Source organism: Solea senegalensis, linkage group LG12 (assembly GCF_019176455.1).
Source record: "Solea senegalensis isolate Sse05_10M linkage group LG12, IFAPA_SoseM_1, whole genome shotgun sequence".
NCBI lineage: Eukaryota > Metazoa > Chordata > Actinopteri > Pleuronectiformes > Soleidae > Solea > Solea senegalensis.
The window spans coordinates 9,046,300-9,059,679 of NC_058032.1; the positions used below are offsets into that span (position 1 = coordinate 9,046,300).

The 13,380-nt window shown below is 38.5% G+C and overlaps 3 protein-coding genes across 3 annotated transcripts; 1 reads left to right on the plus strand and 2 right to left on the minus strand.

The window, feature by feature from the left end:
* Positions 1-66: 66 nt before the first annotated feature.
* Positions 67-1,952, minus strand: urp1 (urotensin-related peptide 1). The gene is made up of 5 exons (XM_044040875.1): positions 1,829-1,952; positions 1,451-1,579; positions 1,318-1,358; positions 1,041-1,146; positions 67-258 (listed from the first exon to the last, which is right to left on the minus strand). The coding sequence occupies exons 1-5, from the start codon at positions 1,929-1,931 to the stop codon at positions 227-229; spliced, it is 411 nt and encodes a 136-aa protein (XP_043896810.1). The 5' UTR covers positions 1,932-1,952; the 3' UTR covers positions 67-226.
* Positions 1,953-5,737: 3,785 nt separating this feature from the next.
* c1galt1c1 (C1GALT1-specific chaperone 1) lies at positions 5,738-9,467 on the plus strand. The gene is made up of 2 exons (XM_044040747.1): positions 5,738-5,835; positions 6,661-9,467. Exon 2 carries the CDS (start codon positions 6,675-6,677, stop codon positions 7,632-7,634), a length of 960 nt encoding a protein of 319 aa, XP_043896682.1. The 5' UTR covers positions 5,738-5,835; positions 6,661-6,674; the 3' UTR covers positions 7,635-9,467.
* A 650-nt stretch (positions 9,468-10,117) lies between these two features.
* Positions 10,118-12,983, minus strand: mcts1 (MCTS1 re-initiation and release factor). The gene is made up of 6 exons (XM_044040748.1): positions 12,778-12,983; positions 11,718-11,870; positions 11,536-11,633; positions 11,317-11,450; positions 10,457-10,524; positions 10,118-10,360 (listed from the first exon to the last, which is right to left on the minus strand). Exons 1-6 carry the CDS (start codon positions 12,786-12,788, stop codon positions 10,279-10,281), a joined length of 546 nt encoding a protein of 181 aa, XP_043896683.1. The 5' UTR covers positions 12,789-12,983; the 3' UTR covers positions 10,118-10,278.
* Positions 12,984-13,380: the final 397 nt, after the last annotated feature.

Below are 13,380 nucleotides of genomic sequence, written 5' to 3' on the forward strand. Positions count from 1 at the left end.
TACCAAAGAGAAAAGGTCACATAAATGTCACATGGTTTTTTATTTTCAAGTTTATTTTCAGCCACGACACAAAAACAAAGAGACACTTTTACAACTTCAAAAAATATAATTTCTGTTGATCCGGGGTTCACATATATTGTTGATGGGAAACAAAAGTGTCGATGGTGAGGGTGAGCGTGTTTTTTGTGTGCAGGCCTCGTCACAAACACCCGACGTCGCCGTGATTCTAGTTGGTCACACAGTATTTCCAGAAACAGGCTGCAAGGACACGAGTGGGAGAACAGTCGGAAGCAAAGCTGGAGACGTTTCATACTAATATTTACACATGTATTAGACCACAGCTGCCCTACATTCAAAAACATCATCGGTAATTCATAATCAAAATCCTTTCTTTAAGTTTCTGTAATGGTTAATACACCAGTATGTAGAAGCTCTTTAATACTAAAATGTAATTATTATTGTTCATCACTGCATTTTCAAATGTACTGTTTTACAAAACAAAAACAGGGAGAAAAAAACACATTATTATTTCTTGATTAAGATTAAATCATAGTTATTTGCTTGCATTTGCCACATAAATAACAATAGAAATGTTTAGTTTTAAACAAGTTTTTGAAAGATTTCTAAAAAATAATTGTAATTTTCTCATTTTTTCAAGTGGTCTAATAAGCACTGTACATATTAAGCACTATGTTTTATCCATATAGTAACTTTATTATTGATACATCAGGTTGTGTATATATTGTGTATATACGTCTTCATTCCAATCAAAAATGAATCATACATCATGTTGTATGATGTTGTTCAATATCATTGCAATGAATTCTCATATAAGAAAAGGTTGTATGAATGCATGTATATGTACTTTTACTTGTACTATCACTTTCTATTTGAGCAGGATGTTCTCATGTTCAAGTATTCAGTCATACTGTAAACTGGTTAAACATGTTTTTATAAAGTCATTGGTCTTTGTAAACAAAACAAAACAAACCCGATAGCACAGAAGTGCACTTGTGGTGTGACTTAATTGCTTCACTCACCTCTTTTGTTTGTTCTTGGCAGGTTCTGATCCGATCTGACAAAAACCTGAGAGCGGAGTTTGTCGGCCGCTGCCATCTTCAGAACGACTTCTTTGAGGTCCTCGACCTAAAAGAGCAGGCAAGGAAAGAGCTGCTTTATTCATATACAGCACTTTCATACACAGAGGCAGACTGACAAGGGTCCAAAAGAAGTGAAAATATTTAAGATTTAAAAATGTTAAAAGAAGTAAAATGAATGAAAAAGGTACTGAGTTGCAGTGTGACAGTTGAGCCTTACCATGTTTGCAAACTTGTCTTGCTGTGCTGAGTCTTTCATTTCTAAAGGGGGGGGAAAGAAATAATAAAAGTTAAAACCCATTTGTCTAAAATATGGGTATCCTTTCTTTCTTTCTTTTTTTTTGATAACATACCTTTATGCCAAGCGTCTCTGCCTCCATTGTGCTGCATCAGTAGAGGATACAGGTTATTAACCTCTCTCTGCTCCTCCTCAGCAGTGTTGGGTCGGTCCTCAACTTCTGACACTAATTTCTGAATGAAATCTGTTTGAAATTGAAAAAAAAATATCTGTCAATCCCTACAGTTGATTTAGAACAAAATCTTAAACCACACATAGGAGGAAGGAAAAGAGTTGATAAAAGAAGATTCTTTGACTGAAATAAAACCTTAAACCATGTATTCTGGAAGGAGATGTGACAGAATTTGTTGACATTTGTTAGCCCAACTACAAACTACTACTAAATGTAGTAAAGTGGAGTAAATATCTCAAATTTTGAGAGAGAGGGTCTCACCTGCATGTGGCTCCAGGTTGGTGTCAGGATACAGAGGAAGAGCGTGTGTCCGTCTCGCAGAGCAAATCACTGCGACAAGGTAAAGCAAAGCCAGAGAAAGCATCGTGCTCTTGTGGTCAGCTGGTCAGAGTCTGTCTATATTTCTGTCAGACTCAGAGTTTCACTTATATACCGCAGGGGGCCATCCATCACAATCTGATCAATACATTATCATCACACCCATTCTCTCTCTTAATGGTCGTGGACACGATGGATCAGGCGTCATGGACGCAATTGAGGAGAGCCTGTCAATGGAGCTGGAGCCTATCTGTGCTTGTACAGCGAGGCCTAACAAATGTTTACTCTGCAGCAGTAATCAGCAGCTGTCCGGCACTGCTCTGATGGTTTATGTCTGACAGCCATTTCTGCGTGTCATGTGCGACATCACGGAATTGCTGGAAATACCAAACCGTGGGGGTTTCTGCGTCACTTTTCGAATGATTCACATCATCTGACGCAAAAAGACACTGTAGACGTCAAAGGTCGTGTTGTTAAAGGTGCAAAGGCTTTCTTTTTGTTATTATGCTATTATTATGGACAAAAAAATCATGTAATATTGTTTCTATGCTACTTCCGTCATCTGAAAGCGAGCTCTGTCAAGCAAAACTATCAGACATGACCACGTTAATGACATTAGAACATGGATGACTCTAAATATCCTTAAGCTAAACGAGAACAAAACAGAAGTCATGGTGTTTGTTCACCCTGATCGAGTGGATGTGGATGCAGTGAGTCACAAAAAGCCACTCTTCTGTTCAAAGCCTTGGCGTCCATTTTGACATTTTTCGTTTAAATTTAAAGTCCAGCTTCTTTCAGCTAAAGCTCAAGGCCTAACTAACTCCCTCTCTTTTCTCTCGTTTTAGAGACACTGATCCATGCTTTTATATTTCTGCATCTTTGTCAAGAATGAAAAGAATGGACTGCAAAAAAACAAATGCATTATTATTCACATTAACCCATATTTACTAAATAATAATTGACATGTTGTGCCTGCTTGGTGAGTCTTCAGGCCGCACGGGCCTTCTCATCTAACTTAAGCGGGTAGTAGATGGGTGAAAAAAGAAAGAAAACATTTAAAAAATGAAAAAAAGTTGAACCTTCCTTTACTTTGTTTACCTTTACCTTTATGGCTGGTGCTACTGTGAATGGTGTGTTTTCCATTCATTTTCAGCCATTCGTTTTGAAACCAAATACTTTCAAAAAGGATAAAAGATAAATGTTGGTGTGAAGGAGGCTTAAGTTGTGTGCCTGTTTGGTGAGGCTTTATAGGCCACAGGGCTTTTAATCAAAGTGAAAGGTCAGTAATGCTCCTCAGATGAGAGTCTGTGGTGTTGGGTGATTTATACGTCTGTCTCCAGATTCTCCACATCTCGGAGAAATGGCAACACTTGATGCATGTGGCAGCCGAGGAGGGGGGAAAGCACAGCAGTCTGGTTTTCATGTCAAAACTGTGACTTTATAGGTATCAGCCGCAACTTTGTCATTTGTAAAAGGGCAATGAATAAAATAAAACTGACAAAGTCGACATTAACATTAAAACATGTTTGTGACATGAGGCCATTTGCATTTATATAAATGTTTTCATTAATTTTAAGAAATTGCAGTTTTTGTATCACTACCCCACTCTTCCACAAGTGGAGTCAAAAATGACCCCAAGCAGTTCCTATGGAATCTTCTATGAACCTTTAATTCTTAGCAACTCTGACTGTCCCACTTACACATCTGATGTCAGCAGTCTCACCACCCAGGAGGTCATTTTTACGCAGCAACATACATGTAAGTATTATCTCCATTTATGAACCACCGTGAGGAAGTGTCGTCGTCCATCGGTGATGCCTATGTAAAATTCAGGGTGCTGAAAAAGTGCCGACATCAATCATGTTGTACCAAAGCACCATGGGCCACCTCTGCGTCTGTCGTTTGCAGGTAGCTGCCAACCATCTGGTCCATAGTATCTACTCCTCCTTTGGTCTGGTTGTAGAAGAGGATCACTTCTGGTTTTTTCATTGGGCTGTTTTCATCCACCATCTTGCTGTGGTGCATTGTGCTAAGCAGCCTTTTTTCTCACATAGCTGATCATGGTCATGCTGCCACTGAACCCAAATTCAGTGCTGTGGGCCTATCTGGACCTTGAAGCCTTCATGACTGGAGGAATGTCTTGCTTGTTCTGTCACAAAGTTCCCACAATAGTCAGACCCTTCTCCAGGAGATGCTCTGCAAGAGGCACACTGGTGAAGAAGTTGTCAGTGGTGATGTTGCAACCTGTGTGTCTGAATCCACTGCACTACTGACGGACAATGTTTTCCCCCAGATTCTTCTGGATGTCTTCCCCTGGTTGTCTCCCTACACGATCCCATCAATTGCATATGGGGTGCGTGCATCACAAACCCAGAAGATCTTTATGCCGTACTTGGCGGGCTTGCTCGGCATATACTGCAGAAGCCGGGTCATCCCTCTGAAAGGTGAAAAGTGTGTTCATCCACTGTAACACAATCACTGGGGATGAATTTCTGCCTGCAGTTGACCAGGAACTGGTCCCATATGTAGCGGAAAGCTGCCATGTAGTCCATTTTCAGTCGGTAGGCTCTGGTCCTCTTGTCATCAAAGCGCAATTTTTGAATTGACACATTGGCCTTGTACAATGGGTTATGCAGAGGACTCCCAAAACATACACAGACTGGTACATCCCAGTTATTTTCACTTCGTGCAAGAATGGTCAATCCAATGACGGCCATGAGCTCATGTTTGGTTATTTTTCCATTTGGTTATTTTTTAGCATTTTTCCACTCTTTTCCCTTGTCTGTGAGACTGCTGACATCAGATGTGTAAGTGGGACAGTCAGAGTTGCTAAGAATTAAAGGTTCATAGAAGATTCCATAGGAACTGCTTGGGGTCATTTTTGACCCCACTTGTGGAAGAGTGGGGTCGTTATACAAAAACAGCAATTTATGAAATTAATGAAATTATAAATAAAAATACAAATGGCTTCATGTCACAAACATGTTTTGAGAGGAATACCTGGAATATGAATATAGTACAACTTTTCATTTTAAAGATTTTGAAGAATAACAACCCGTAGGGTTAAAAATGACATGTGCATCTAAGGGTTAAAGCCCTACTCTGCTCTTTAATGTAATGTGCTTCTGTCAAGTTTTATGAGTAAAAGATCTGGAGAAAATAAAATAAATAAAGATTTTTTACTGTTCTGCCCTCAGGTGTTCTTCAATAAATGCTGTTGGTTAAACATGGACTGTAGTGACAAAAAGCTTCACTTTTTACCAGAACCAGAAAATCTGATGAGTTCAATAAAATAGAAAAATATACAAGAAATTAAATAGGTAATATAAATGTAACTAAAAGCAGCATAGCCCTGTGCAAATTGGATGGTAAAATATGAAACACTATTCAGGTTACAACACATTGAAACGGCAGTCAGATTTCTGTGGATTCCAGCTCACAGGGGCATAAAGGGGAACGAAATGGCAGACTGTCTAGCCAAACAATCATTGAAGCAAAAAAAGAGTGGGATGTGGAAACAAAAGAACACCATCTATACAAAATAAAGTCAAAAGTGGGAGGAATGGAAAGAGCAAGTAGTCATAACAAGATTGAGATTAGGGCATACAGGGTTAAACAGTACAATGCACCTTAATAAATCTTAAGGATTTAATAAATCTTAATAAATCTTAATAAATCTTAAGGATTTATTAAGCAAAGAAGAAAACTGTAAAGCCTTATTTGAATGTTTTTACAAGAAACTTTTTTAATGAAGAGAATCGAATGAGGAAGAGTACTCTTGGTCACACTGGGTAGGTGGCGGTAATGCACCTTTAACGATAGTTGCCACCGGCCATTAAACAGGAAGACGAAGAAGAAGAAGAAGAACAACACGGGCACTGACACTTGTCGTTTGCCAGGAACAGTGGGACCATAAACACAGTCACGGAAGAGTTCGGGAATCTACCCAGGTACAGCAAAACTCTCGTTTATTCTGTTAATGTGTCATGTCGCCGACAGGAGCCAATGGTTTAGCCACCGAGTGTTGAGTCCAGGGAACGGGAGCTAACAGTTAGCCACTGCTAAAACAATTTAATCCTTCGTTGAAGTGCAAAAACCAAAATGTCAATGTCCGCTGTGACGTCATTAAACGTCGAACTCTGAAAAACGTCGAAAAATACCGGAGACACTGGCAAATAATATAAAATCGAAATTGTGTCCAGACAGCAGACAGCACAGCAGTAAGTACTCCGGTGTGTTTCAGTACTTTTAGGTCAAATTACTAGTGAGTGCTATTGCGTAGGTTTCAAAACTGTGACGTGTGTCATTTGTAAAAGTATAAACAATCACAATTATCTAAAACCAAAGAAATCAGACGTGGGGTTTATTCAGATTTTCTTGTGAGTTCTTGAAGTCAATTTTAACAATTAGAGAATTTGGCAATTTCCCTGAGTAAAGGTTCCTAAAATATGAAGAAGTCATCTGCTGTGTTGGTTGCATGTCTGGTGCTCGGGTTGTATTTATTATATATTCATTTACTTAAAAAAAACAAAAAACTTTAACACCTTTGTTTAAAGCTGTTTATGTCTGATGTGAGTGTCCAGTGCTATGTTTCCATGTATGATAAATGCGAACAATTAAATGGATTCTAGTTCTGATTAATTTATGTATTTATATAGTGATATATTTGTTTGCTTGTTTGTCGCGTATTTGGCACAATGATTTATTTTCGAGTTGTCGTGGTGATTTTGTTAAATCAATCATCAAAAAAAATTTCTCCCTCTCTTCCTCTGCAGTGTCCACTTCAAAAATGTTTTCTGAAGGAAGCTCATTTCTGAAGGGGATGCTCATGGGAGGGATCTTCTGCCTGGTGCTGTCGCTCCTGGCCAGTGTTATCCCCGGCACAGATTTCATGACAGAGGAGGACCATCACCATCATCATCACGTCAAAGCCCCAAGCAAAGAAGAGTTGAGGTCTCTATCAGACACTGAGATGCAGAAGTTGAGCAAACAAATTGAGGTTTACTGCGTCATCATGGTCCAGCCCAAGCTCCTCACTCACTGGGCAGCAGCTCTGGACACCTGGAGCAAACACTGCGACAAATCTGGGGTTTACACCTCGGAGAACTCCAAGGCATTCGATGCAATAGACCTGAATGAAAAAGATAACTGGACAAGGTTACGTAAAGCTTTGAAGCATGCCTTTGACAATGCTGGGGACCTGCGCTGGTTCTTTGTGGCACAGCCCACCACGTTTGCCATCATCGAGAACCTCAAATACTTGCTGCTCACAAAGGATCCCAGCGAACCCTTCTATTTGGGCAAGCTTATGAAGTCAGGCGAGCTTGAGTATGTGGCCTACGATGGTGGCATTGTTTTAAGCTATGAAGCTTTGAAAAGGCTAGTGCACGTGTTTGAGGACAAGGACAAATGTCCAGAGCATGTGGGAGCCCTGTGGAGGCTGAATGAAGACAAGCAGCTGGCAATGTGTCTCAAATATACTGGCGTGTTTGCAGAGAATGGAGAAGACATACATGGGAAGGGCGTGTTCAACAGCCAGAGTATCTACACGCTGATAAAGGACAGCATGAATAACAACCCCACCAACGTGTTGGAAGGCTGCTGCTCTGACATGGCAGTCACATTCAATGGGATGTCCCCAAATCAGATGCAGGTCATGATGTTTGGCGTCTACAGACTCCGTCCGTTTGGGCACGATTTTCATGACGTCCTAGCATTTTACCCTCCGGAAGGTTCAGACAATGATTAGACACTTGGCCCTTGAAACTGGATGGGGCATTTTAAAAAGTTTTTTGCATCTGTGATGGCAAATGCTACATTTTGGGAGATGGTTTTCTTAAACTGTTGGTAAAACTTGATCATATACTGTATGTATATTTGTACTTTTTGCACTTGGCACAATCAGCCCCATTCCTTTTGAGGTGTGGGTAAATGAAGACGGTTGCTTTGTCCTTTTTGAATGAAGATTGAACCGGGAAATTGATTAAACTTGTGGCATGAGTTGTGGTAATGTGGACGTTTTTGTGTTGTAGTGCTGGGCAGTATAGCGGTTGTCAGTATTTATTTAATTTTTATGATATGAACATGTCGTATACTGCAAGACAGCAAAACACTGTTTGACGGGGGACCCCTTTCATTGCTGCACCACACATTAACTGAAGAAGTAATCAGAAAATATGTATTAGAGAACTGATAATGAGTGCAGTTACAAACACACAACAGTACCGTGGTATAAATCTTTGGTTGTACCGCCCAGCACTACTGTGATTATAATATTATTGTTTTCTATCTTAAATGATTGTCTTTTTTCATTTTGTCATTGGCTGTGTTGGTTATTAAATGGTATATGTTTTTGAAATTATTTATCCCTTCAATGTGTCTGGCTTTTTGTAATGAAATTTTTTTAAAGATTGTACTGAAACACCAACAGTCATTATTATATTTACCTGCCAGTTTGTAAGGTACACTGGAGGACACGTGATTAGTTCACGATGGTTATTTGAGTTACTGTTTCCTTTTTTTTTATAATTTTATAAACAAAAAAATGTCTGGCCATTCTCCTCTGACCTCTTCCCTGACCGTTTTTCGGTGTGAAAATCCCAGTCGATCAGCGGTTTCTGATCGACAAACATGCCACTTTCAGAGTCACTTAAATCGCCTTTCTTGCCCATTCTGACGCTCTTCTGAAACTTCAACAGGTTGTCTTCCCTAAATGAACTGTGTTGTTGCCATGTGATTGGCTGATTAAATATGTGCATGTACATGCAGTTGAACAGGTGTACCTCATGAAGTGGCCATTGAGTGCTTGGCTTGGGGAAAAAGTTTTGATATGGACTTAAAAGGGAATTAAAGCATGGCTTTTGATTGCTGAGCCATACAATAAAAAAATATATAATAAAAACAGTGAATTCATTAAGCCAGCTATTGCTATCTTAGTAATGTCTCCTCATCTTTGACATCCTGGCTCACCTGGCTAAAGCATTCAGAGCTATAGCGCCTAACCTTTTGTACAGTATGAAGTTTATCTTCATTGTTGCTACTTTGGTGACTCTTTAGTTGTAAGTCAGATGTTCCAAATTTTGTTTGGTGAATGAAATGATGGGTCTTTTTTTGTAATTTGTACTTTTATTGTTAAGTAAAATATACATGGTTTTTCTTCATCATACCTTGTTTTTACAGTTGCGTTTTGTCACTGAAAATTAATATTTGTGTTTGAGTCTCTAAGACCTGATTCTCCTAAGTGCAAAAATGCACTTATTCTTGGCGCTCTGTGATTTGTTCTTTGTCCACATGTAAATAATACTTACTGAAAGCTCACTTACCTTACTGTGTATCGAGTACATACAGTACAGTGGATGCAGTGGACATGCAAACATGGCCACTCATGCTAACTGGGTTGTTTCATTGCCGTCGCTTGGATTCAATTTCAATTTTATTTTTTTTCTCATCAGATTCTAGCCTGAATTCTTCTTGTATGGGTATCATTTAGGAGTTTTTGGCAATGCTGCAATATCAACATATTTGCATTATATTTGTATATCTGTATGTCAAATGTAACTCACTAAAAGCATAATGAACACTTGACTTTGGTAACATGACTGTTAACTTAGTACTGTAAAGTAATGGCTATAGTAAGTCTTATCTGTACTTGTATGTAATTCCTGTCAGACTGTTTGTACTGGTTATTTTTAAACACTAAGTCACATACATTGTAGTTCTCACTGTGACCTCATATTACTGAAGTATGCTGTTAAATATCCTGGGTTAAACTGAGGGATTATTTACAGTATTAGCTGTGCTGATGGGATGAACAAAACCTCCAAAAGGTACAATGGAATCAAAAACACCTATGACACAGTTCAGACAAAAGCTGAATTATAACCTTGACAAATGTAAGATTCACTGCAGGACTGTTGTTACTGGGTGCATCTTCTAAACGGGCATGTTCGTTTCCACCATTATGAGACTACATCCTCACTGTTCAGCTTCACTCTCTGGAGAGGGGTAAACAAACCTGTCTGTCAGCAGCAAATATGCCACATCACTTTCAGTGGATACATGAACACACCCACATCCTGTTTCTCATGAAAGGCTTGGACATGCAAGACACTTAGTTATAATAATCAGGATTTACCCTTATGGTGAGGAAATCTGGATACTTTTGTCATGTGTAATCCTAAAGATCAGGCGACACAATACAAGGATACCTTGTATTAAATCAAATGCAAAAAAAAAGCGAGATCTTTCTTTTATTTGTGAATGACAGTGACTGAATTTTCCCTCGGGTTACACAGCTACATTTATAGGTGTAAACATTTGACTGGCAGCTCATGCTTCGCTGTCAAGAGCTCCATAATTTCCAGGGGATGTGAGATGGGCTTGCGGGGTGTCGATCATTTATACGTCTTCATGTGCCACAATCCATCATTCAGATAGTGAACGTTCTCAATTCCAATTCCCTTGTTGACTTTTTCTCTGTTTGCAAAAGACAAATACGGGTCAAGATCACACATAGTAAGTACAGCGAGGAAATGCAAGTAATGCAAGTAAGAAAAAAAATGCAGGCCTTACATGCTTTCTGCAGACATTTTCATAACGCCAACACTCAGTGCATGTTGTTTGCCCTCTGCCATGATGGCCTGCATCCACTTGATAAAGGAAAAAATGTCTGTGGGTTGACCTAAATATACATCCTCAATATATTGGATGTTTAAGTATTTCAGTGCTATAACAAATGCTAGTTCATTATCAAACTGTGTTGCCAAACACTGCCTGTGCAATTTTCTGTCAGTTTTCTATGATGATAAACACAACATTTTTGTGGTTTTTGACCATCACATTTAAATTAAATTAAGGGTCAGGCGTTTTAGACAGTAAAGTAAAATAATTAAAAGAAACTGTCAAACCTTTTCATTTCACTCAGTTGTCATACCACTACTACCTTGCCTGAGTGTTCGCACAGATCATAATATAGTTCCTACAGATGCCAACCAGGAAATAAGAATCTATTGAATAACCACTAGAGGGGGCAACTCCACTGGTTGCCAAAAGAACTCCATGTACTATAAACAGGATATTACCACAGAAAAAACATGGTGTTACTGTACTATTATCTTCTTATTACATCACTGTTACCATTGTTGTTACTAAACTGGAAATTGTATTAGTGACGAGACAGATAATTACCTTACTATGACCATGTTATACTAAGTGATATCAAATACATAGAAACCAGAACATTTTAATAAAGTTCTGAAAAACACAAACACTCTAATCTGACTAAGATATTAATAAAATAGCCGTTGATTAATTTAGTGATTACGAAAGCAATATTGAATGATTATTGCTGCCCTGTTGTGGCCTGTGGGTAGACTTACAGTTGGCCCTCCAGCCTCTTACGTACATGTGCAGTGCAATTTATCCAAGGATACAACTACTGTGTCAACATCAGCCGGGTGGAGTTTAGCACCTGGTGACGTCAGCCCGGGACACATGATGTTGGCACCACTTAAGACAAATTTAATGGCTCCTTTGTCTACTTGCTGGTGTGGAAGAATGAAAGGATCTATGAAGAAAAAGTAATAAATTGTCAGAGTGGAAAGAATTACATACAGCAAATGTTTGTTAAAGTTGTCAGTCGGAGAATTTACACTTATGCAACAGCCTGAGTGTTGGGTAAAACGGTCCTTCTCTCTGTCTGAAGAAAAGCAGTTCTCCATTCACTGTTAGGATTTCAATGTGTTCATGGCTGAATGGGAAACACAAATAAAGTAATCTAAACACATCCACAGCAGGAAAAAAATGCTGATGAGAAAAACGAAATCCATCTTACCATCTGACTATTTTAACAGGGTCCTTTTTTGGCATTATGTGATTGAGCCATGACTCGATATCAGGAAACTGTATCAACAGCTGATTTTTTATTCCTTTGATCACTGATGTTTTCAGCTGAATACAGTTTGATACATTTTCCTTCTCATCAAATCTGAAACAGAGGACAAGGTATACATAAAGATGAGTCTGCCTGTCACATTTAACTCTTTACATTAATTCTACATTTTATTTAGGACTGCGACAATTAATCTGGGACTTATATTAAAAAAAAAAAGCGTGTGCTGCTCTGTATACCAAAGAAGTGATTAAATCTGAATAATTTTCGTAAATGTGTTTTGGCGATAAGAAGATTTTTTGTGTTTCTTATATTGAATTTGTTAATATATGATTATTGTAACTAAAGCAGAGAGGTTCTAAAGGGCTAAAGTTTTTTTAATGTGATAGTTTAGGTCTGATTTAACGTTTTTCTTTCAGTTTCTCCCTCTCTAGGGATTGCCACAGTGGATATTCACTGGAAATTGTTTTATTTATTTACTTATTTTAAATAAAACAGTATATTTCAGGATATTGGTGGAGCATTTGGGGACAGAAGTTTGACATTTCTTTGTACAATACTTTGACATTCTGAAAAACGATTTATAGCTCCAATTAAAAATTGACAATACCATTATTTAATAAAAAAATGAAAATACCATCTGAAAACCTATTCGACAACTGCAATATAGTGCAAGTGATTGTCAGTAGACAGTTTAGCAACATATAACCACGTTTCACTATTAGCAATGATGGGCGTAAGCAGCATGTACTTCCACTTGTCATTTAATTCACTATTTGCATAAATGTTCCCATTCAAGTTATGACGGGATTCATTTAATGTTCAGTGTTTTGGGTCTGACTCAGGTCGGAACCAATAACAACATAATATTTCACAAGATGACAGCCCATGCCTCTACATGCTTCAATGATTTACACAGACTTGATTAAAAACAGGGATTTCTAATAACCATATAGCGTTAGCCACCTAGCTAAAGCTACAACAGAAGTCATCGGCAACGTACTTTTTAAACATCGTCCTTGGTCGTTGTTACCGCGTTTTCTCAACAGTGACAACACTTGTCCGTACTCGCTGTGCCACGGCGAGTTTGACGAAACACAAGGAAAAACGAAGACAAAATAAAATGTAATCTGTTTAGTGATGCTAGAGCAGTGTCCCACGCCTGTTTAGCAACGGAAGGCCGCCTTTCATCTCCCCTTTGGCTTCCGCTTCCCCCGGTAAGACTAGGGATGGTGTTTTTGAATTGCTGCCCCCCACAGGCGTTATCGCGTCATTGCTACTTCTGCCCACTAATAAATTGTGTCTAGATTTTACCAGCACAACTTTTCACCACATAGATACAGTGTTGTAAATGTAACTTCGTTACTGTACTCAAGTACAAAATGCACATATTTTACTTTTACTCCACTACATTTCCAATAACTATATTTGTTACTTAATTCTACCAAATAAAATCAGAAGAGGAAGAGTTGATAATTTCACACATTTCAACATGGGGTTAAGTCTACCTCTGAGGTCACTGCACTTTAATACTTTAAAAACTTTTTTTACTTCGAAAACTGAAGTACATTTTGTATCAGAAAATTACCTTTGATAAGTGAGTACA

Coding starts and splice junctions, on each gene's coding strand:
- c1galt1c1 (XM_044040747.1), top strand. CDS start 6,675: ATGTTTTCTGAAGGAAGCTCATTTCTGAAGGGGATGCTCATGGGAGGG.
- mcts1 (XM_044040748.1), bottom strand. Junction 11,451..11,535: donor ACTCAGGCTGTTGCATAAGT/GTAAATTCTCCG, acceptor TTTTCTTCATAG/ATCCTTTCATTCTTCCACAC. Junction 10,525..11,316: donor CTGATGTTGACACAGTAGTT/GTATCCTTGGAT, acceptor AAGTGGATGCAG/GCCATCATGGCAGAGGGCAA.
- urp1 (XM_044040875.1), bottom strand. CDS start 1,931: ATGCTTTCTCTGGCTTTGCTTTACCTTGTCGCAGTGATTTGCTCTGCG. Junction 1,580..1,828: donor CAACCTGGAGCCACATGCAG/GTGAGACCCTCT, acceptor AATTTCAAACAG/ATTTCATTCAGAAATTAGTG. Junction 1,359..1,450: donor CAGAGACGCTTGGCATAAAG/GTATGTTATCAA, acceptor CCCCCCCTTTAG/AAATGAAAGACTCAGCACAG.